We start from the raw sequence: 24,817 nt of genomic DNA, 5'->3' as shown, positions 1-24,817 counted from the left end.
AGTTACCCTGTCAAGAACGCATCACTGGGGAGTAGTAATTTGTTTTCAGGTAAAGTTACAGAAAAAAACATGTGTTTAGATTACAGATACATTCAGTCAAAGGGGGATTACTGACAGAATTACAATTTAAAAATAAAGAATGATATACTCGTCTGTAACCGGGAACATGTGCGCGCATGACAACACTTCACGAGTCTCACACAAAATCACTCTGGTCTCGAGTAAAACCAAATACATCCATATTCACATTAAATAAAATATGGCAAATAAGCAGGCCTGGGGAGTAACAGAATACATGTAATGGGATTATGTAATCAGGATACAAATAAAAAGGTAACTGCATGCCGGTAAAGTTGCAGAAAAAATCTTATTGATATTTCTTTTCTCTAGTCTTTATTTCCATATGTTTGGTAATGAGGTAATGCAAACGTAGCAGAAAGTAATCAAGTTACATTACTTTAATATTGTGATACTTGGTTTACGCTACTGAATACATTTTTTTTCATTTAGTTAGTAACCTTCTCAACCCTGGATATACAATAGGTTGCAGATTACTGTGAAAAATGTAATAAGCAATGTAACTATTTTTATTTCTCCATTTGATATGTAACTTATTATATTTTACTACTTTTTGAAAAAGCAGCTACAAGGAACTTGAACTTTTTGTTGATCCTGTCGACAAAATGTGACGATGGTAAATCTAAGGCAACTTAACCGATCCTCAGCACTCTGCCATAAGAAATTGTTTTAATTTTATGACTTATTCAACCTGGATAAGTCAGATCCAACTCTGTGACAGGCATTAAAAATAACTTTAACATCTATATAGAAATAGCCAATGTTTTCGCTCGAGGTATCTGTTTTAAATTGAGGCTGTTTCATAACCAGTTAAAAGTTCCTTGAAGTACATTTAATGATGTATTTTTTTCCTCAGTAACATTTAACAGATTGCGATGACATTTATTTTGTAATTTCATCACATCTCATCACGACTCTGTTACATATAACTGGTTCCTCCCCAGAACTGCCTAGCTTTGCAGAAAGGCCCAGAGATTTCCTCTTCCATCCAGATACAAATAAAGATTTCCATTTAAAAATATTACAGCAACATCTCTTCACAGGAACAGTGTCTCTGTTTCTCTGGGCAACCACTACTTTGTTTATAGAGATGATTTCTTTGGCAGAGGTTCCAGTGAAAAGTATTTTTTGTGATGTTTGTTGAATAACTAAGACCTTGTTTCCAGAAAGACACATTCCAAAGACACAATGTAATTTTTCAATGACGACATTCACTTCAACATCACTGTTTTGTGTTGGTGGCTGAAATATCTGACATATATCTTAAAACCTGGGCAAATAAAACCAATATATGTTCCTCTTTTTCGTATTTTGGGTGAATACGTTTAATTGGGCCTAACCTAAGCTGAGTGTAAAACTCCACCTGCCGACATCAATGTGCTGTAGCTGCTCAGGGCTGCGAGTCGTTAACAAAAAGAGGTTCACACTGTGTTTCACCTTGTTCAGGCCTCACAGGGATCTGTGCTGCCTGAACAGCAAATACTGTAATTCCACGGCGAAAAGCATCACACTTGACTGAACTCACGCCTAAAGGCACTCCCTTTAAAATCATAATAATATTGCCCCTCTTTCACCCATGGCGATGATTTACTCATCTGTCAGAAGGAGGTTGCCCTCTTTACCGTGTTGCGCTGTGCATGTAGGGGGAGTTTTGCCGCTTAGCCTTCATGTTCAAGATGTTTGACGGAGACGCTCCCCATCTTCACACCTCAGACCCATGCAGGACGCTGTCCGACAGCCTGGCTGCCCAGCGGTTGTATGTAAGATTGAAGGAAGATATGTACAGTAGAGTTATAGCAGCAGCTGTTCTTCCAAAGACGGAGAGAGGGAGAAAAAAAAGAGGAGAAGAGAGAAAGGGAATGCATTCCTGATGGATTTCTCATTTCGGCCTTTGGCCAGGATCTCATCCCATCACTTTCAAGCTCGCCGCTGCTTGTAAAACCCTCCACATATCACACAGGGTTCCTCATCCTCTCTAGGGACCCTATGCCCCGACAACAACATTAATCAATCAGCCGCTAGTAAAAAAAAAAAAAAAAAAAGAAGGGGTCTGGGGCACCCCTCTCCTCTTACCACAGTCGTTCACACTCCCTCTGAAGCCCCCAAACTGCTCACCGCATGCTAACTGTTCATCAGCCTGGGTAACTAATTCCACACATGTCTTTGTCCATCTTGAAACCCCCCAACATGCAGGGATGTCCTGTGTGTCTGAGTGTTTAATGCCTCACTCAAGGGAGGAGACATTTTTCTCATGGCTGTTACAAGGCAAAATATTAGCATTTTATTCAGTGTATAAAAGGTAAATGTGGACGAGAGGTGGAAGAACTGAACACAATCGGAAAATAAATGTGTAGACAGTAAAATTAAATGTAGCACTTTTTAGACCGAGCTTCAACGATTATGTGAGAATAACGACACATGTTTTGCTTAATATTTAATGCCTATAGTAAAGTACAAATGCATCAGTGTAGTTTAATTTAAATTCATCATGTAGGGCAGGCTTGAGAGCGAAATCCATTCTTTTATTAGCGCCTGAGTATTTACAGAGCCCGACAAAAATACCCAAACATTAAAGCGAGAGAAGAAAGAAAGCGGAGTGACTGCTGTGTCTTTGCTGTTAGATAATAGACTTAAATGATGTCATGTGGGAACCTGAGGAATTTGAGTCATGGCTATAATTTGTTAATGCTGTTTACCTCATAATCTAATTCTTAAAGTCTTTGAAAGTCTCCAAAGGTCAAGTCAAACTTAATTTTCTGAGAAGGTAGTGAAGAATCGGGCTCTGGCAGCCAAAATAAATAATGCTTAAAGTTGTGCTGCAGTTTGGTTACCCAGATAATTATTTAGTCATTTTTTAAGCATTTTTCCCCCAAAGTATCTCAAAGGAGTCATTGTTTTTCAAGGAAATACCACACAAACATTAACATTAAATGATAAGCTTAATCTGGAAGAAGTCAGTCTAAATGTGAATTTGATGGTGTGTGCATGTTTGTAAATGTCCACCAGCTGGGCCCTCACATAGGTGCCCAAAGGCCCATCACAGGGCAGAAGAGAGGAGACCCTTTGGCCTGAGAGCAAAGCTTCTCCAGCACAGCTGCAATGACGCATCTTCCAGATGTCGTTCACGCACTAACCGGTGTTTCGGGGCTGAGAGAGAAACTATAGGCAGGGGGTGTTGGTGCTCCCACAGACTCATATTTTAACTTGAATTTGTGTCCGCGGTCATGCTTCGCTGTTATCCGTTTGTCATTAAACATGGCGATAATGTGGAGAGCAGTTTGTTCAGGTTGAGGTAGAACGCACTCAAACGTGGCCGCGCTCGACCGCCGCAGCCCCAGAGCTGCAGTTGTAAATTACACTGCCGGATTCTCGTGGAAGTGATGAGTGTTTGGCTTAGCGCTGACTCACAACCTAAACTCATAAACAGAGCTAACTCCCTTGTGTCTGCCCTCGCCTGCCATTTTAAGACCCTTTCACCATCCATCTTTATCAGCCCCGCTGCCCCTTTCAGCAGAGCTACCAGCGCTCCTTCACCACCACGAGCCCTGCAATGGTTTTATCACCCCAACTGACAAATTGTGGGATATGATCCGTATCTCTCAGCAATTAGTTCCAGGCTGTCTCAGTGGGAGGGGATACTGCCAAGTCTACCTTCAGTCTGATGCAGTGTGCGCTGCCACTTTCCATCTGATAACCCCTCAGTTCTAACAGGAGCAGGCAGCAGAGCCATTCCATGAGCTATTAGAGAAGAGAGAGCATCATTTGTGTCCGTTCCCTCTGAGGGGGTGGAGGCAGGCAATAGGCTGCAGGCCGCTGTAAATCAGCGCTCACAGATGAAGCAAATTACATTCTCCTCTATTTGGACTGAAGTTTTTAAGAGAGTGACTCCTGAGTCTCGGCTGAGGCTCATCATCTCAGCACGCCGCCTCTGGCTCACTTTACCGAATCTGTCACATAGATCCTCTTTCATTACCAATAAACATTCTGCATGTAGCTATTATACTTAGTGGAATCTAATAAGGTATAACCATTGCTTTTTACGAAGCGTGCAAATCAATTTGGTAAAAAGTTTCTCTCTTTATCTGTGGCTTGTGCTGGCCTGTTGATGCATGGAATGAGCACAGGCAAAAGACCTATATGGATACGTGCCGGCCCTCGTAGCTTTATGTGACGGACCAGCACAGGCTGACGCTTTTTGAAACAAGTTTTCAACACAGCGAGCGAGACTATAATCCCATAGGGGAGGTATCAGGAGGTAATACGCAGCTTCCTGATTGTTATAATATCAGTCGAGTACCAGCGGCAAGAGAGGAAATCACAATGGAGCTGAGTGGTGACAACCAAACCCAACAGGCAACTGTATTCCCGCCAGTATGGGTTTATGTTTCATAAAGGAATAAATAGGATTTGTGTAGATTGTAGGGGAGAAATTGTTGCAATGCATCAGTGTGAATGTTCTAACAGTTTCTTATTATTAGAATTTAAATGACTTTGGTACAGTGCTTCTGTACTCCTGATACTTATCAAGCTAATCCCACTCTCCTCTCAAATTCACACTCCTAGCTACTTTAATTAGCATAGTGCCAGTCTGGAAGGCAAGCAGGGAGGGAATCAGAGAGAGAGAGAGAGCGAGAGAGAGAGAGAGAGGGGAAAGAAGAGGGGAAGGAGAGAGGAGGAGGAGGGGGCATTGCGTGGTATGAGACAGAAGAGGATTTGTATGTTGAGGCTGGTTGCATCACCCCTCTGTGTTTTTGTGGATATGAAGTCAGCAGCACATTTTGTTTTGTCATTATCTCGGCTCTTGGTATTCATCTACCGAATGTTGCAAATTGGCTCCTGAAAGGCGTCACACACATTCAGCGCTCGTCTTTGACAAAAAAAATAAATAAAAAATTCACGGAGGATTGTCTGAACGGGGAATTCTGAAATATGAGTGATCCTATTTAAGAGAGACAACAGAAAGAGGTTTTTACTGCACTGCAGTGTCACATGTTCACCATGTTGGGAGTGTGTATTATCGCTGATCGGAGATAAGAAAATGCAAAATACCACTTGATCGCACCGGAATTGATTCTTTAGGCTGTGAATGAATGGAAGATTACAGCAAAGACACCTAACTTGAACCGTCTATTGCAGATTTAATGTGTGCAGCTGGTCCTCCATCTAGTTCTGCCTTTTCTTCCCCAAAGAAGGGCTAAGCTCGACTTCTATGAGATGGGTTACTGCTCTCCCATCCTCCCTGCCTCCCCAAACTTTCTTGGAGATGCAGTGCAGACGTATCCAAGCGGGAAACCTTTTAGTCCGTGAAAAGGAAACAGAAGTGAGCCACATGAATTCGCCGGCACACTTGTAGGTAGATATGGGGAGACATGGAGGAGCGCCGCAGCTCTCTGTACTGCAGAGAATTAAACCGGATTGTGGAGAGCAGAGGAGAATCTGTGGTCCAAGGTGACTTTGTGATCAGGTTCCAGAGCGCAGCCTCAAATCCTCAGCTCCAGGCTGTGTGTTCGTCTGCGCGAGAGGGAATGTGTATAAGAGTGTGCTCGCAATGTATGCATGTGTGCGATAGCATATGGGGCGTTTGTGCGCATGTGCGTTGCCGCTTGTGTACATGTTTATCCCAGTCTGTGCTGAGAGCCTGATGATTGTTGGACAAAGTCACTCAGTCGGTGGCGCCTGCTCCTCTCATGTCTCGTACGTTAAAGTGGACACACTGCTGCTGTGCACCCTAACTCAATAAAGCTGCAGCCTGTTTGGTACATTAGGTAAGTTTAGTGTGTTAACGTTGAAGCCAGCCTGTTCAAAGCCTGAGAAGACTAATTCCAATAAATTATGATGATACCCTTCATTTTCTTTTCTTGATGTGAGTTTTTCTGGCAGCTGAAGGTGATTAAACAACCCCGTCCCCTAGAAATCATGTTTATATTATATTAATTTGTGACCGCGAATATACATTTTAAGAGGAACACAATGGATTTTAATCAGAACAGAATAAAGAAACATTTTTTAATGTTATTTTTTATTCGCATATTTTGAAAACAACCATTTGAACCACACATAAATCAATACCCAAAACCCAACTTAAACACACGCTCACATGCGCTCACACACATTCAGGAGGAGGGTCATCCGTCTTCCCTACAGTATCTGCTTGTGGCTACTAAATAATGATTAAACTTTTTGTGGTTAAGTTTAATCGCTAACAACACTTTGTCAGAGTTAAGCAAATATTTCTGTCCTGGTTTACAAAGAACATTATTTGCAAACTGGTGACAGACTAGCATCTATAAATTCAGCCTTAATCTACAGCAGCAGCAGCCAATAAATCTACGTATGCCCGTTAATTAAATTTAGAGATGCAACCATGAATTTGTTGTCATCTATTAAACTAAGTGGCAACTATTATGATAGTCAATTCATCGCTTTGAGTCATTTTTCTCCTCTATGACAGTGAACTGAATTTCTTTTGGTTGTGGACAAAACAAGATATTTGAGAGCGTCATCTTGAGCTTGGGACTTCAACATTTTTCTGACGTTTCTGTTGGCCAAACAGTTAATCGATTAATCAAGAAAATACAATAATCAGTGAAAATAGTCATTAATTGCAGCCCTAGTTAAGTTAGGATTGGGAGACTGCGGGAAAAGGAAGTGACAAAGCAACAAAAGAGAAAAAGGAAAGCAGACTTCAACGTTTAACAGTTTTGTGTCCTCCATGATGGAACACCTCCTTCCTCGGCTTGGATGTCAACGGGGGAAGGAAGTCAAAGTGAACATAAAAGACGGGTGGGGTGAGTGGATGAGGTCGGAGGTGAAGTGGCACGGCGGGGTGGGGTGATGGGGAGTGTGTGGAAGAAAGGGGTGTGCCCCCCCGTGCCCCCCTCCACTGGGGCAGGCAGCTGTTTGTCTGGCCCAGTAGGAGCTTAGTTCAGACCTCGGACCACGCTCCACTTCATCCCAATAGCAGAAATTTCACTGGAGCCACTCACCACATTTGTTTTGGAATAGCTGATTGAGGGATTCAAACGGGGTCTTTATAAGCGATTGGACTTGAGATAAAGATTTCCTGTTGGTTTTTCCAGTTGCATAGTTGACACGGCCGTCGCCTGTTGCTCCTCGGTTTCTTCCGTGCAAAGCGCCCCAGACCGAGCTATAAGCATTTAAAAAAAAAAAAAACATCACATGGTCTTTGCAGAGGCAGTGACCGTGTGGGAAAAGAAGCACATTCAAATTAAGATCTCCATCGGGCTGAGATCCCTTGTAGGCCTATACGAGTTTATATGTATGTTTGTGTGTACAAAAAGAGGCAGCCCCCGAAAAGCAGCGAGTATGTCGCTGTGTAAGTCCCCTTGAAAGTGTCCCTCTTTAAGACCTGTTTAAAAGGGACGCCCCCTCTTTGTGTCCACTGTTCTCCGTGGCGTATGGAGGGGCTTTTGTCCCCCTCTTTCATGTGCTCTCACAATAGCCCGGGCCGTTTGAAACACAACAGTAGATGAACTGCGCTGACAGTGTATTAAACTCTGATGAATTGCCTGTGCGAGGCATAGATCAATGTCCTTCAACCCTTAGCACACAGCGAAGCCCGGGCCTTGTCTTGGTTAAATGGAACAGGTTGCTGGCTCTTTTCAAAAGGGCCTGATTATATTCATGTTTTGTTGAGGCAGAAGCCTTTTTAAAATGTGTAAATCTTTGCGCTTCAAAAGAGTCCTATTTTTTTTTTCCTCCTTTTCACGTGGGGAATTTGGTGCTGCTCATTTTGCGAGCATTTTGCAGCCTCAGAACTCTTGACTCAAAAGTTAAAACACTCTTTCTCTTCTGACTTTAAAGCTTTAAAAACAACCACACAGAAAACAGCACGGTGGCAGTGTACCAGTAGAAGTGATGGCCTCTCTTAAAGCATCTAATAGCTACGCAAACATACTTGAGGTGTGTGGCGTGGGGGCTAGTGGCCTACGTCTGACCTTTAAATGACTTCTTCCCTCTGAAGGGGGCTTAGGGCAGCCTGTTTACACAGATCACAGCTTCAGGCCCTTAAGAACAACAGGGACGGACCACTGAGCCTCTGTGGCAGCTCCCACAGGGACAGCACACTCTCAACTAGCACCAGCACCACCACTCACTCTAACTAGCAGATTAATCACAGGTGGCAGGAGGCAGCAGGCTCAACTGAGAGTCTACTGCAGTCAAATGCTTGCAGTGCGAATATGAATGTGAAATAAAACTTAACAGCATTTGAACCTTTGATTTCAAGTCGTGTGTATTCCCTTACAGGTGTGGTTTAGCAACAGGCGAGCTCGGTGGCGCAAACAGGCCGGGGCCAATCAGCTAGCCGCCTTTAACCACCTGCTTCCGGGAGGATTCCCGCCCACGGGGATGCCGACTTTACCCACATACCAGCTACAGGATTCTGGCTACCCCAGCACCACGCTATCGCAGGGTAAGACCGCAACGCAACCTCACAAAAACACTTCCATGCAGAGCATACAGTGAGCTCTGTAGTCTGAATTTAATCTAATTTTTGTCAGATCTAAGATTAGGCCTAAGATCACATTAGTCCTATTTATTTGAGGTATGCCATCCATATTTAATGTTCATTTTTAATAACATTATAAATTATATAGGAAGCATGTGGTGAACATAAGAACCATGCAGCAAGTAGTTATGTTTACAATCACATGTTCGTCACAGTGGGGCAGACACAAGCCTCCACTTATTTTCTCGCAGGTCACTTCTGCTCTTTGAAACACTGAAGAGACATTTTTTTTTTGAGAATTTGCAGGAAGGACAGTTAATGTATGTCATATGACCTCACATTTCCAGGCTTCTATTTAATGATTCTTGTCGCTTCAGCCCAGAATTTTACTTTATTTTTTTACCTCAACTCTCTTTTACCTGCTTGCGTTGCAGAGGGCAGCACATTGCACAGACCCCAGCCCCTGCCTCCATCCTCCATGCACCAGGGAGGTCTGAGTGCTGACAGCAGCTCCGCTTATGGCCTCTCATCCAATCGCCATAGCTTCTCCAGCTACTCCGATACTTTCATGAGCCCCTCAGCATCCAGCAACCACATGAACTCTGTCGGCAACGGGCTCTCCCCACAGGTCAGTCCTTCCCCTCAGTATATCTGTAATAGGTATGCATTCACATCCTTCAGTCTACTGCCTCCCCTCCTCCACTTCCTCCCCTCACTGTTCAGAACATGTAATTGTATTTGACTGAAATTAAAATTCAGAAACAGCATGTTCAGCAAAATAACTGCCAGTGTGGGCTTTTATGTTCGCCTTCCAAAGCCCTGGATTTATTTTAGCTACTCCAAATTGCTACATTTGTAAAACAATTGGATTAACATCAACAAATTAAAATTCATCTTGATAGTACCGCAAGTGCTCAAGCTGCTCCAAACAGCGGTTTCCCGACTTTCCTGGGACATCTAAATCCCGCGCAGCGCAGTGAGAACACATGCAGATGAAATAATTAGCTAAAGCTTATAAATGTAGACCCATAATCTTCTTCACGTAATTGTCTGCAGCTGGAAGACTCCAGCGCTACGTGTGATTTTCCTCATCTCTTTACTGCATGATTTACAGGCAGAGTGACAGAGGCGATGTGTAGGTTTATCAAGCTGGCCACTTCACACGAGGAAGAACAACATTAGATTTCCTAATTGCAGTTTAAATCTAAATGAGCCCAAAAATATCTTCTCCTTCTTTCCATCTTAATGTGTGATACTATGTGCGCGGGTTTATTTGCATCCTCTTCTGAAAAAAAGCGCCGGATTTCACATGTTAACCTCTTTGGACACCTCCATTAATGAGCGTTCAAATGCGACTCTATGGTAAGGGTTGAGCTTTAAGTAGCACTGAATGAAAAATGATTTGTATTGATGCAAATCGTGTGTACGGAGTGAATTATACACAATTACCCATCAATACTGGCCAGTCTTGCCCACCCTCACCAACAAGATGTGGTTAACAGGCAGAAAATAAGATTGAAATGGTGTGTAAAGAGTTGAAAATGAATTTCAATGCTGCATTTGTCCACAATTACCCCGTCGTTCACACGTGTTTTATTGGGAGTTTTTTTTTTTTTCTTCTTCAAATATTTCTCAAAGCAGATTGGAAACATTCTTGGTATTACCCTCTTTCTTCGGAGAAGAAAGAATTAAGGATTTTGTGACAAAAAAGAGATTTTCTCTCCTGCTGGAGCGACGGAGGATAACATGGAGGCTCACAGCGTGTTTGATTGTTAATCGTGGCACAGGGGCTTTAACTGCTAATGCTCTCACTGCAAACCTGCAGAAAAACACCAGGAACATGGAGTCGTTTTTTTTTTTTTTTTTTTTTTTCATTAATGGCTCTCTCTAATACTGGCATGGGGTACACTGTGGCTTTTTCTTCCTCTCTTCACAGGCATTCAAGAATGTGTTGGGATATTAAACATTTCCTGTCATAGTGAGGATTAGGACAGGAGCCTTTGGGCAACTGTACAGCATGGATTTCCACTATTCAATTACTCTATCAAGTGGGTTTGATTAAAGTGTTTTTTAAAAAAGAAAAACCCACCTGCAATGCATTTTAATTTTAAATTCACTTATTTATTTAGAAGTTAAATTGTGGATCCTGTGTTCACATTTTTTTCAGGGGGGCATAAGCGTGTGGTGTGGATGTTTTGATGTGTCACACCGTGTTTGCACTGCACAGAATTGAAATGTATTGAATGCATGCAGAATGCTGTGTGGCATTCCTATCAGTCTCTCAGCATGGAGATGAATGTTCCCACTGACAGCAGAATCAGAGTTCACTCTGTGGTGCAGCGGCCTGCTGAGCCGGGCAGCCCTCATTTCTCCCCCCTCTCTGCACAAACATGCATTAAACCCTCTCACACAATAAACACTAAGTTTACCTTGTTTGTCTTTGCGTTTAAACACATTTCACTCAAACGGCAAATCACTTTTAGCAAAAAATTATCCACCCGCATTCAGTTTATTTTTCATGATTTACAGCATCTTTTTCCCTCCCCCTGTAATGGAAAAAGAAGCAACACAAAGAGACTCTCTATCGAGATGGAAATGAGAATTTGATATTGTAAGTTACAGACAGCATCTGTTTGCGGGAGATATGCTTGTGCATTGGTATGTGCAAGCTATTTCTTCAAGTGTCTGGCATTGATGGCCTAGCTGTTGCTGTAAAGATTGACAAAAATTCTCTGATTCCCAGTAAATGGGCTGCGGTGGCGAGGTGCCAAGTCTGTAATGGAATCCTGCAGCGTTCAGCAGTCCCGACAGGAGCTCGCGTCCATCCCAATCCCATAACCTATCCCGACAGCACACATTTTCCCATTACAGGCGGTGGAAAAAGCCATGCACCCTCAAACTGGTCGCTGTCATTGTGGGATATACAACGTGTTTGGCTGGTCGAGGGAGGCAGTGTATTAGGGGTGGTGAGAGTGAAGCTGTGCATGGCTGGGCAAAAGGTATGAAACCAGAAGTGTGTTTTGTTGTTGGTCTTGTTTCATTTAGCGGCACAGCAGGTGTTGGAAAGAAGGAAAGGCAAGGGCATGGAGGACAGACTATTTTTCTCTCCTTACCTGGAGATTTAAGCTTGCGTCTGCTTTTTCCTCACGGTCTTTTTCATTTTTATTATTTCGTTTTAAATAGCCCTCATGATGCTTCAAATTTGAATTCTCACCACAAAACAAACAAGCAATATTTTCTTTTGGACAGACAGCTTTCCTTTAACCAAAGAGGTCATCTCTCAAGAATATTGTACATTTTTTCAACACAACCTTGTAATGGGAAACACTAAAGAGCCTTTTAGATACTTTTCAAATGACTCTTTGAAGCGGTGTTCATGGCCAGTGCATTTGTGGGCTGAATTCCTCATTATTGCATGACAGGGACACCTGCTGGGAGAGGAAAGAAAACAACTGCACTGACTGGAGAGCTAAAGTCAGGCGAGAGGAGCTCAGCAGTGGCAGAGCTTGGGTTTCACTCCTCAGAGAAATGTCTAGAAATAATGACACCAGGTGATAGACGGAGAAGAAAACACATTGTTGAACGCTTTGCGCTGATAAGAGCTTATTCCGGATGGAGTCGGTGAGCTCTGTAGGTGTGGTGGACAGAGATCTTATTGCTGTTTTGATGAAGGAAGTTCACAAAGTTTTGTGAGGAACTTTTTTTTTTTTTCTGTTTTGCAGTTTTATGAAAGTGTTGTGTGTTTTGGAATGACAAGGATGTGTGTGTGTGTGTGTGTGTGTGTGTGTGTGTATCTGAGGAGGGCCTTTGGGCTGTGTGAGTGGGCCGGGCCTCCACACATACATACACACACACACACACACACACGTACACGGGATCAGAGGCAGAGCGGCTCTCACCCCTGCCTCCCTTTGATCTGTGTCCCCAGGCCTGCCTGCCCGCGCGGCGCTGCACCGTACCACGCACGCTGACACCATGCTCACCAGCGACTCCCCACAACTGTCTGAGAGAGATAAGCCAGGGGAGACTCCAAACTGTGCTGCTGCTCTTCCATTAGCTAGCGCAGACGCTTCTTTTAAAAACGGGATGAATTATTTTTAAGAAGCAAGCTCTGCCGTTGCCAAAAAAAAAAAAAAAAAAAAAAATGGTGAGGGGAAAATGTACGGAACAATCTGGAGCTCTGGCTTCATTCCGCCTCCCTCCCTGACTTCTAACAAGACATTCTGCACCTGAATACCAATGAGAGGGGGAGATTCATGTAGTCCCCCACATTATTAAAACTTGGGCATTAAGCCTCTCACCGGGCACTGTGTCAGCTGGCAGGCTCCACTGACAACAAATCAAAGGGGATGAGCACATAGCCTGCATTCATAGCTCAGCCACTCGCAGAGCAAGAGGGGGAATACATACTGGTTAATTAGAACTCCCATTAAAACAAATACTGTTTCAATTTGGCAAGTATAAAAAAAGATGTAAGAGGCTTTCAGAAAAAAGAGACCTGCGGTTGGCAGCTGCCAAGAAAATCCAGGGACTGTAAATCATATCCACTGGCTATACTGTTTCTGCACAGATTATTAGTGTTTGCTGTTGTTTTGCAACACTTTTGAACTCTGAGGAAAGATTCTGCGTCTGTGACACTAGAAATGCACCTCTGCACTCGTCGAAGTCGTGTGTCGTTGGCCTCCGTCTTCTGCGAGATAATGCGTCCCGGGTTTGTTTCTGCGAATCGCTAACAGCATTGTTTCCCAGCCTAAACTTCTGAATCACAGTGCACATTATGGTCATAGCTGCACGCTTACACGCAGCTCACTCGCCGTCTGCACACCTGAGCCATTTGTTGCTCCCTCCATCGTTCAGGTCTCCCGAGCACCCAAGTGAAGCCATTTTCTTCCTCTTTCCAAAATATTTTGGGTCGGAGCTTTATGTATTCATAATCTATTTTTCACCTACCAACCTTCCTTCCCTCCATTTGGCTTTTTGTCATCCCATGATGCCTTGCCAATAGTGCTTTGCTCTCTCTCTCTCTCTCTCTCTCTCTCTGTCTCTCTCCCCACCTTCCTCCCTTCTTGCTCCAACTCTCTCCCCTGGAGAGGCAGCTCTTCTCCCTACGCCCAGATGAAAGGCTACGGCGGACAATAAAAATGCTATTTAAATGCAAGGGTGTTTGTGTGCGGGTGAGAGATATTTCCTGCTGAAAGTGAGCTGCTGCATCCTGATAAATAGTAAATATAAGGGAATGTGATTTACATTTATCTTGCAGAGGCAGCCAATATGAATTTCAGTAAATCCTGGAAGATGGGGATTTAAGGAGGAAAATGACTGAGACTGATTCACATGCTGTGTGTCCCACGCAGTTGAAATGCCTATAAGGTGGAGAGTGGTACGGCCTTTTATTAAAGTATAGGCACAGACATCGATCCTATCTAAAATACCTATTACACACAGGCGTACAGTGTGTCACATGCTCATCTGCGACGATTTCCACACACAATTTGAAGGTGACTTGTACTGAAATAATAATAATAACAATAATAATAATAATAATAATAGTAATAATAATAATAATAATAATAATAGTAATAATAATAATAATAATAAGGCAGGTGAAGTGTCTGTTCGACATACGCTAGGTGACCCATCTCCTCGGGGTCAAGGGTCAGGGTGCAGGGGGAAGAAGGAGTTCGCTGTGAACCTGTCCTGCTAGCCGGAGGTCTCGGGATGTTGTCTAGCTGCATGTGGTTCCTTTTAGTTCCAGATGCCACTCTGACAGGTGCATAGCTGTGATTAATACTCTCTCTGACTTCTTCTCTCACCCACGTTTTCTCATTCTGTCCCTCCTTCCTCCCCCTCTGTCTCTTTCTGCATGTCCCTCATTGGTCTCTTGGTCCCTTCTTCACAGTTTTCTTAGCCTTTGTAAAGGCCAGAAAAATCAGTATCTGTTGGCAGCATGCTTCGTTGCACGTGTCTCCTCCGTGGCTCTCTCTCCGCCTTTCTTCCTCCTGACAATAAGATGAGAATATGGGAGGCGGTTTGGTCCTCAGCTGCTTGTCTCATGCAGCAGCTCTCTCCCTCTCAGTCTCCAGCTGAGAGCTATTTCACTATTTATTTACATGTAATTATGGCTATGAGGTGCAGATATTAACACTGTCAAGAACAATTTGACCTGACATTTTTCACTAGACCTGGCCCCTGCTGTTTTTAGCAAACAACCCCCACCTCCCCGCCTCCTTCTTCCTCCCCCTTTTTGCTCCTCCACTCCCTCGATCCGCCTCGCTTTGCTTCTGGAGCTGCTCCCTCACACACACACACACACACACACACACAGGCCCTGCCTGGCTGAAACCACTCTCCTGGAATCAGAAAATCTGCCGTTTAATTTAGAAGAGGCGTCGGTGCAAGGTGCGGGGAGTTGAAGAGTGTGTGTGTGTGCGTGCGTGCTTGTGTGTGTGCATTGAAGGGGCCTCTCTTGTTCCCAGTGGCTGAATCCATCCCATAGTTACTCAAGCATATCACTAGCAGAGAATAGAGGATTGCTCCCCACACGTTCTCCAATTGCAGTCCAATAGACGGCATATTAACCTCTGGTTAGTGCGGGGCCAAGTTTATAGCTTATACTCCGGGACGTTTAGGAGGGAGGGAGGTGGGGGGGGGCTTCCCTCAGCTCCAGCAGCTGCGCTTTCTTGAACATTAAGGCTAGCGTAAGCTAAAGTGGGCTGCAGAGGATTTATTTAATGGAAAGTTGCAAAGAGAGAAAAAGAACCTTAAAATAAATATGGATCCTGTTCCATCGCTGCTTGTTTGAGCCTCCTTTGTATGCATGGGCAGCTTGATGGAGCGCAGGATGGCTAACATGTTGTGAGGAGTGACAGCTTGTTCCAGTGCCCACTAATCGTCCTCATCTGTGCCTGCCTTGTCAATGCCCAGATTCTGTCAGTGCCAATCAGCCAATTAATTGAACACAATTAGCACCCCGCCCCAGCCCCCCCATACGCACCACATTCTTCAAAGGCCCATCGCGCTCCCTCCAGCACCAAACCCCCCACCCTCCTACCTCTCATTCTGCCTCTGTCTCTTCATCCTATGGCGCTGGTGGTGGAAGACACTTTTCAGTTTTTATTAATGTGCCGCGGCCAATTAACGCAGTGGCATGCAGGCCAGAGCCCGTCATCTGCTGCCTGCCACCATCCCGGCTGTCTGCTGCGGCCCCACGCCACCCCTCGCGCCACCTCCACCGTGACCAAAACGCTTTAATTCAATTTATGCAATCACTGTTATTTTTAAATAGTCATTTTGTCTGCTCAGATGAGGGGCCTTACTGCCCGCTGGGCCGGCCCTCTCATGTGAGGGATGGGGGAAGGGTGGAACATTGTGGGAGCAGGAGTCGACTGACTCGGACGGGGGGGATCCCTGATATTTGTATTTGTTATTTACTTCATTTGTGTTTGTTTAGTTTAAGATTTTTAGGAGTTTGATTCAGATTTTATTAACTGAGGGTTTTAAGGCTTGAAATCAAGGTTTAATCTAGCCATTTATTTTTTTTGTGTTTATATATTTTTAAGAGTCTATATTTAATGTTTTCAAAGTCAGACACTTTCCACACACTGGATCTGTGTCACTCCCAGGTCACAGAATTAAACACAATTCTCTTCCTGTAATCACACCCTCAGGACTGGCCTTCAAATATTGATCTGAAATTCAGTGTCATCACTGTGGATCTTTAATCACTCTCCGCTGAAGCCGAATATCAGCCAGGCCGATCAGCTAAGGTGCAAGATGCTATTCTGCAGCACTCAGATAACTTACAGACATTTGGAGTGCTCATTTTTCCCTGTCTGCCCCGGTGACCTCTGCCTAACTTAAAGGTACATCTTGGGGGCATTTTGATTTGGGCAGAACAGGGAGCTATCGGTGACAGAGGAACTAATCCAGTCTTGCGCAGATTAAGAGTATTTGTGGAGTGGGGTGTGTTGGCGCTGGCGCCGGGAATGGAACAGAAGGGGCTCCTATCAGCTCTCCAGGCAGGCTAGCCCTCAGGCCAGCGCAGTCCTACAGGAGTCTTTGTACTTCCCAAAGCCTCCACTTTCCTCTCACTCACTCTATATCACTTTCTCTTCTCTCCTCTGCCCCCCTCGCCCTCTTCCTATAGGCTATCATATTTTCGCCGCTCTATTTCCTCTCTTTACGTTTGTGGATTTGTTTTGTTTTAGTGCAACGCAAAAGAGTTCATGTGTCCACTCATTACCGTCAGGTGACGAATAGTCGTAATTTTTCTGAGTGACAGACTTGAGCGTAAAAAGACAAAAATGCTGCACATTTTAATGCACAAAAACGCCAACAAGTTTTCATAAAAAAAATCGCGGTCACGTCCGCACTATTTCTTTGCTAACTTTCCCCCCTTGTGTTTATTTTTCCCTCAGTGTTTCTCTCAGCTTGTGTTTTTGTCACATTGTTTTATTCTGGAAAGAAATCCAACAAAGAACATCTCGTCAAACATTCACGCAGACAAAAAAAAAATGTAATTTGACTGTTGAAGAAATTAGGGAGGTATGAAAGGGCCTCTTTTTGTCTCTCAAGTGCGCTATTTATTTATCTGAAAGGATGCACATTGTATCAATTTACACTCTCCCCATTCACTTCGCCACAGGCTGGAGGGCTCAGAAGTTGAGAGAATTAATTACTTTTTTATTATTATTTATAAAGTAATCTATCTGTAGAGGAGAGGGAGCGGAAAAAGGAGAGGGTGGGGGGGAGGAGGAGGAGGAGGAGGAGGGGTGAGAGAGAGGCAGGGAACGCCCTGGAGCATTGTCCTTTAAACTAGGTCCTGGCTCACATTATCTCCCAAACCAGCACTCACACAACGCCGAACAACAAACGAACTCTGGGCTAGTGAGGACGCTGTATGCAAGGAAAGAGAGGGAGGTGGGGAGGGGAAGGTTTGGGGGGGGGGAGGGAGGGAGGGAGGGAGGGAGGAAGTCTTCTCTGCAAGAGAGTAAAAAGTATGTTAGGAGGAATAATGTGGCTGTTAAGATTTCTTTCTCAGCTCTTAAATTCAAACTCCACAAGTCTTGTTTAAAGCACCTGAGAGGTGTAATTTAAATCCTGGTGCAGCAGACCCCTTCCAGTGAAGCTCAAATATCGCATCGACAATAAGCTTGCTGAGCCATAACCACACACACTTAATGTCTATCAAGCTGTGTTTATGTTATATATAGAAATATAACAAAATAGTGATTTATTCCTCTCTGAGAGTAAATTCTCTGCTGCACACTTTGTGCCAGAATTTAATATCTATAAAGTTTTGTAGAGACAAAAATATGTAAAGGTATCCAGCTGCAAGCGGTTTTTACGAGCTCATGTGACTCAGTATCATTTAACCCCTGAATGTGAAGTGAGAGATCTTTATGGGGACATCAAACGGACAAAGTCATGCTATTAAAACTGACCCCCCTATAACATGAAATACTGTAGATGTGGTCGGAAGAAGACAACTTTGCTGAGTCCAACTTGGCGCTTGTTCACCCCTATCTGTCCCTCCATCAGACTGAGAGGACAGTGGTGAAACAGCATTGATTTCTGACGCAGAATCTAACCGATACAATGAGAACCTGCGGAAAAGCTCAGGACAACTGAAGGAAAGCGTCATCCTCACACATGACAACACTCGTTAGACTCTAAAGTGGCCAGCCCATCCTAATTCACTAAAATAGCAAAACTGCTCCAATGTCAACGATAAGGAGTCATTTTCTTTTGAAGAACTTTTATGAGCATGAATAATAATAATCGGGCCAATTGTTGGCTCCTCTATTTCATAAGAAAGCGATGTAATCAAGCTTCAATTAACCAATGACTAAAATGGACTCGTGCCCTGCGGCTGTCTCTCTCAGGACACTTAACGAGCCCTCCCCTCCTTTGCAAACCGTCAGGACATAACGCTCCTCAGAGTCTGCAGCCCGGCTCCATATGGGAGGGAGCATCACATGTGTCCGGCATGAAGAGGGCCATGAATCTCCCTCTTATGGATAGATGTCACATGCTTTGTCCGCAGATGTGGAGGGGACGGGGTGGGGGTTTCCATACTGATAGAATTAACATGTGGAAATGACTAACCAGCCTTTATGTTTCTGATGTGCTCCGAGTGCTTTATATTTCCTGGGAGGCCTTTTCTAAAGATATGATTAATTTGCAGAATATGGTTAATTTTCCCTCTGTGGGATATTGCTGGCTTAGAGCATCGTTTGTGCACTGTTTGGCTTGCCCCTCCGTTGCCTCCATGAGTCTGTTCATCTGTGCATGCATGCAAACATATGTCTGCGTGTGCATCACCCCTGTGTAACCACCTCCATGATGGGCTAATTGGTTTAGCAGCCGAGGGGCCAAAGGCCAGTGCAGCATAGCAAAACTCAACATGAACCTGATGTTGAAGGGAAGGCTTCCCTGCTATAGGAGGGAAGCATGTGTGGGACAATTCCCTTTTTACCACCCCCTCCCACACACACACACACACACACACACACACACACACACACACTACTTTCCTTTTTCACTTAAAGAAACTCGCAGCATAAGAAAACAAAATTCTTCACAGTGTTCTGGGCCGCTGTCCCTAGGACTGGAGGAGCACTAGAGGTAATCTCTTCCATTTTAACATATTTTGAGACCTTCTTCTGACGAATGTCACATGCTATTACATTAATCTAGAATATTGAATTGGAAGCTTTTATACACTATGAATAATATACACACTGTGATATTCAGGCGAGCCTCAACCTGCAGTATCAGCGGGCCCCTCAGTAAGGTTTGTGGAGCCTACTTTGTGTGGGGATCTGAGGGGATCATTTACCAGTTCCAACTCCATTACTATTCATGAGATGGGTAGGCTAGGGGCGAGGGATTAGGGACTCCCTTGGTGCTTGTTGTGCTGTAGGCTCGGGCTCAGGCCTCAGGCTCCGGGACAGGGGCTGTCTGGCACGGATGGTGGGTCTATTATCACCCTGGGACCCTTCTGTCCCACAGCAGAACACTTACTGGCAGCGCCAGCTAATGGAAAGAGTCTCTCTTGTTCCCTTTCTCCTTTTTTTCTAACCTCATCACCCTCCGTGTATCCTTCCCCCTACTCTTTAAAAAAAAAAAAAAGATGTGGAAGTTTTTCCCTTTCCCTATTTCAAAGTTGAAATGGTGTATTTCTATTGGCATCTTTACCGTGAAGTGCCAGGATGGCTCTATATTTGCAGAGAAAAAGTACTTTCCCTCAACTCTGTCAATGCTTTGATCCTCAATTTTCCAAATTTCTAACATCCTCCGTTCCCCCTTCCCCCTCCAGGTGATGAGTATCCTGAGCAACCCCAGCGCCGTACCCTCCCAGTCCCAGCACGACTTTTCCATTTCCCCCCTGCACAGCAGCCTGGAGAGCTCCAACCCCATCTCAGCCAGCTGCAGCCAACGCTCGGACACCATCAAGAGTGTGGACAGCCTGGCTTCCTCCCAGTCATACTGCCCCCCGACCTACAGCGCCACCAGCTACAGCGTGGACCCCGTCACTGCGGGCTACCAGTACAGCCAGTACGGCCAGAGTGAGTAAAACCTCTATTAACAATTACATTCTGTATGATTGTTGCATAAAGAGCTGCTTTTAGTGTCCAAGTGAGAGCTTTCTTTTATACCCTCCTCTTAAGTTGATTTAAAGTGATGCCCACCTCCCTGAGCCTCCTGACCTTTGCACCCTGGTTGGTGGAGGCAGACACGTGCTCTTGATAAAGACCCCCCCTCACACCACCACAAACACCACCACCATCCTCTGAGAGAGCTGCCTTAGTCACACCCCACTCCACTTGGATGGGAAAGAGGAGAGGGCCACTTCAAAGAACGGCACACCCTCAGGGGCCACAGTGTCCTCTTGCCCACCTCTCTCTCTCTGCCTTTTCCTCTGTTTTCCATCACACACACACAGACACACACACACACACACACACACACACACACACACACACACACACACACACACACACACACCCTGAGGGCAGGAAAGAGTTTGCTTTATTAGATTAGCATAATTGACTGATGCTGTCACAGCCATTCATAAGAGCTAAAATGAAGCACACTTCCCCAACAAGCTAGCCAGCGCCGGCTCCAGCTCCAGCTAGCTGACATTTGTTTGTATTTGTGTGCAGCTTCTGGTAGCGATCGGCTGCGTTGTGCATCTGCTGTTTTCGTTTTAATGTGTTTGTGTTGTGGTCCGTGAATGCACGTGGGCGCGTGCCGATCCGTCACGTTCCGCGCGTGCGCGTGCACGCCGGCGTTTTGTCACCAGCGAGAAACTGATGGCAGTGCGGATGTGAGCTGATGTGAGGTTAATTAAGATGGTGATTGAGCACAGTAGATGGGTAATGAATGGAGGAGAGAGGAGAGAGCTGCTGTCTGAGGATGAAAATGATCGGCCATGTGGAGTGTGGAGGGCATGAAATCAGAGATGCCAAGTGTAATGAAGACTGGCACACAGAACACACACGGGGAGCCGTCTGAGTGACAGCATGGAGACTTTACCAGGATGCACATGCTCCGTGCCAGCGGCGTGCCAACCTCAGACAAGGGACAGGGGAGGGGTTTTTATCTTTCACTCTCTCTCTATGAATTGTTTTTCATTTGACTCACTCGCTTCTGCCACAACTTATTTCAGCCTTAATCAGAGAAATGAAATGCGAGTGAATAGGACATATGTCTCAGGAATCAACCACCTGTCTGACGTGTGTTTTGTTTCTTTTTATTTTCAGCTGCCGTAGACTACCTGGCCAAGAACGTGAGCTTGTCCACCCAGAGGAGGATGAAACTGGGAGACCACTCGGCCGTGCTGGGACTGCTGCAGGTGGAGACGGGTCAGGCCTACTAAAGCTCGCCCTGCACCGCTCTCCTCCGCACTCTGCCACCCTCCTCCATGCTCCATCAAGTCTGGACTCCAACTCCAGCTCGCCTCGCTCTGCAGCTCCGGCCATGACATCAGCGCACAGACACGCAGCTGTGAAAGGGTGACGCTTGCGGGTGTGACAAGGCTCTCCGGGGAATGGAACTTTAAACTTTTCACGCCATTGTCAACCACCAGGCGGCTCTGCACCCTCTCTTCTCGATATCTGGGCGCCTCTGCCTGCTCCTTGTACTCCTGCCCCAGCCCCAAACCCTGTTTTTGTTTTGCTCAGAAGGCCAGACAGGACCCCAGAACACCCCAGGATAGCCGGCCGCCTTGGCCCGGGTCCCTTTTTGTCATGGCTGCAGTCCAGCACACATTACGAGCCATCAACAACATGTACTTTGACCTTGCTGTTCATAGTAGTTAACAAAGCCAATATCATTTGAACGACTCTTCTTCTTGTTCCTTTTTGATATTGTTAAGATTATTGTTGCTGTTATATGATTATGGTTAATGTGATTTATGTTGTTCTTTGATTCCATTCGTATCTCTTTTCTCTGTTAGATGTTGGTGTGTAAAACACAGTGTGGATGACTGAGACGATTCGGGAGTGAGTGTCTGTTGCGTGTGCATGTTCTGCGTGTCGGCACAGTCACATGAGAGAGAGGATGATTGTTTTCCAAGCTGCTGTTCCTCTGCCTGTTCCCTGAGCTCTAATGTTCGTGAGCGATTTGACCTTCCCACTTTCATATTCATCTTGACATTCCTAAAGAACTTGGCCACTCTGTGGGAAGTCTGGCTGGATGGATTCTGCAGGGAATTAAAGCAGCGTTTTGGCGGCCAATAGCTTTCCCCTTCTAACCTCCATCCCATCCTTAGCCGCGGTCCATGGGGAGGGGGGCATTGTTTGCAAAAACAGGATTGGGGATATTAATGTATTTTGTTTAGAAATATGGACCTTGCCAAGGAGGGCTAACTCACCCTCCCCTTCCCCCTCCACTCCTCCCAAATCCCATCTGCCAGGAAACCCTGTGTGACTTTAGCAGTGTAAAGCAGATTAAATCACACAAAAATAATGTCAAAGCTAATTCACAGTGACCCTTTCCATTACCCGTCAGTATTTCTGTTTTTATAGACTAATTAGCACATTTTGTAAATGCACCTTCAGTTGGTTTCCACTCTCGGACGAAATAAACATTCCTCGAAACATTCCACAGCCTCCATCTACGATATAAGCATTCCAGCTCTTTCTGTTACGAGATTAAGAAGTACACAAGCTGTGCCATTCACATGCACTCTGGAAAATCATATAATCCAGTCAGTTGTGAAAGGGCACAGGTAACACCACTGATTGGCCCCCCTCTCTGGTTTTGGACCGGAGCCACCTCTAATCCTCCACTTTGTCGTACTCACTGAAATGTACAAAAAAAAAAAAAAAAAGATGAAAAAATTTAAAGGATAGCTGGATATGAGACATTTGTGTAGCACTCATAGTTGACTTTTGACACGATCCAGGACCAGATCGTTGTGATTTGTTTCATAGGCATCCGTGTGGTGGTGATGATGATAACGATGACAGGATCCGGTCCTCAGTCGCCTTTTAAAAACTGAAAACCTGTACAGTAGCTGGAGCAGATTGTGTATTGTTTGTTTATAAAGAGTATGTTTTATACTAAAACAAAACTATGTCGAGTGGTAGGTAAGCGAGGGATCTGTGGAAGTAAATGTTTGATTTGAGTTTCCTTAACTGGCTTGTTTTTCTGTTGGTTTTGTTCTTAATTGTATTTAACTTGTTTTGACCAAAAGTTCTGTTTCTTGTTCGGGCCCAGGCAAGAATGAATTTGTATAAATTAGTAAAAATATAAATTCCATGAAAAATGTTTCCGATTAAAATTGTACAAAGGAGGATCAAACTGAGCTCGAAGGAAAGCTCGGGGACACAGACTGACTCCCTGGACCACAGGACTGCTGTACATTTGAAAGGCTTTGGAAGCTGTTGTCGACCACCTGATCTCACAGACTTGACTGGACCTGAACACACCTGAACCCCTGAGACTCGCGTGTGGGAGTCCGTCGACGGTTCGGCACGATGACAAGTGGTGACAGTGACGCTGGTGAAGACAGCCTCTCTGTTCTGGGAATCGAGTCACATTTGATTTGTGGACCAATAAGACTTCGGAGAAAAAGTCAAAGTAACGTTGACTCCGCACTGAATCGCAGCAGCACTTCCAGCTGCTCCGCTTAGACGCCTCACTCATGTGTATATTTTAAAAAGGAAGAATTTTAGACTCGTCTTTAGTGTATCAAACCCATTTCTAACACTTGCGTCAATAAACATTTGGATATTTAAAGCATTCGACTCCTTCTCCCCCCTCTCCCGTCTGTTTGACCCTTAACCTGTTTAGTTGCTTTCTGACATCTGTGCTTTGCTTTACTCCTTTTTCTGTTCCGCATGTGTGTATATTATCATGGTATAATTTATTCTGCTGTATGAAGTATTAGAGTAGTGGGAAACTTGTACTGGTATTTACTACCTTCAGCCTGTTGGTGTGTTTACTGTAACACTGGCGTAACTGTTATCAATTAAAGATCCAAAACTGATTCTGACATTTGTCTCTTTTTTTTTACCGTGTGTTGATTGATTTGCATGTTTTTCTTCACATATTAAATGTTGACTGCAGTTACACTGTACATTTTAAAAGATGACTTTACTTTAAAAAAGTCAGGAAACAGATTACCTCAGGATTACCATGTAAAGTAGACTGTCAAATTTAAGTTTATGAGCTAAAAAGTGTTAACAACTTAAAGTCATTAGTCCACTTCGGTAATTTTCCGATTCGGTTTTACGGTGTAGTTTCACCATACATGTGTGTGAAACAGTGTGATTCATCAATTAATAAAAAAATAATTAACATTTTTTTATATCCTCGTGCTGTGCAGCCAATCATGTTCAAACCTGCAGAACATTTTTTTTTAAATTGTAGTTGAGATGTTTCCAAATATACCAACACTGTACATTTCAGGTCAGGAAACCGATTACCTCAGAGTTACCAAGTAAAGTAGAGTATAAATTGAAGTTGTAGTAGCTGAAAAAACTCCAACAACCTTAATATTATAAGTCTACTTTACTTTGAAGTAATCGGTTTCATGGATGTTTTTTAGAAGTAAGATCACTTTGTCCGATTTTACAGTGTAATATATGTGAATTTTGGGAAAATGTGTACAAAATTATGCACAAGGCATGTATAATATTTCTATCTAATTGGATGATGTAAAAAAAAAAAGCACTGCATATTGGGGTGGAAAGTATCGTATAGCTTGACTGAAGATTTTTAATAAACTGAAAACACTCGACACTGTAAAGTTGACTT

At 44.3% G+C, this 24,817-nt stretch overlaps 1 protein-coding gene across 6 annotated transcripts in view; it reads left to right on the top strand.

Annotated features, from left to right (window-relative positions):
• The window catches only part of pax7a (paired box 7a), a 61,750-nt gene extending 37,703 nt beyond the window's left edge, over positions 1 to 24,047 (top strand). For all 6 annotated transcript variants that reach the window (XM_084348403.1, XM_084348402.1, XM_084348404.1 and 3 more), the window contains 4 exons: positions 8,347 to 8,512; positions 8,983 to 9,176; positions 19,869 to 20,118; positions 21,316 to 24,047. In XM_084348403.1, coding sequence (XP_084204529.1) covers positions 8,347 to 8,512; positions 8,983 to 9,176; positions 19,869 to 20,118; positions 21,316 to 21,431 — 726 coding nt within the window. In that variant the 3' untranslated portion in view covers positions 21,432 to 24,047. The remainder of the gene's footprint in view (positions 1 to 8,346; positions 8,513 to 8,982; positions 9,177 to 19,868; positions 20,119 to 21,315) is intronic.
• The last annotated feature ends 770 nt before the right edge of the window (positions 24,048 to 24,817 follow it).

The sequence above is a fragment of the Pagrus pagrus genome (assembly GCF_965226575.1).
Source record: "Pagrus pagrus genome assembly, chromosome: 3".
Lineage (NCBI taxonomy): Eukaryota > Metazoa > Chordata > Actinopteri > Spariformes > Sparidae > Pagrus > Pagrus pagrus.
Note: the sequence above shows the minus strand (reverse complement) of the source record. Positions and strands in the feature narration are given on the sequence as shown.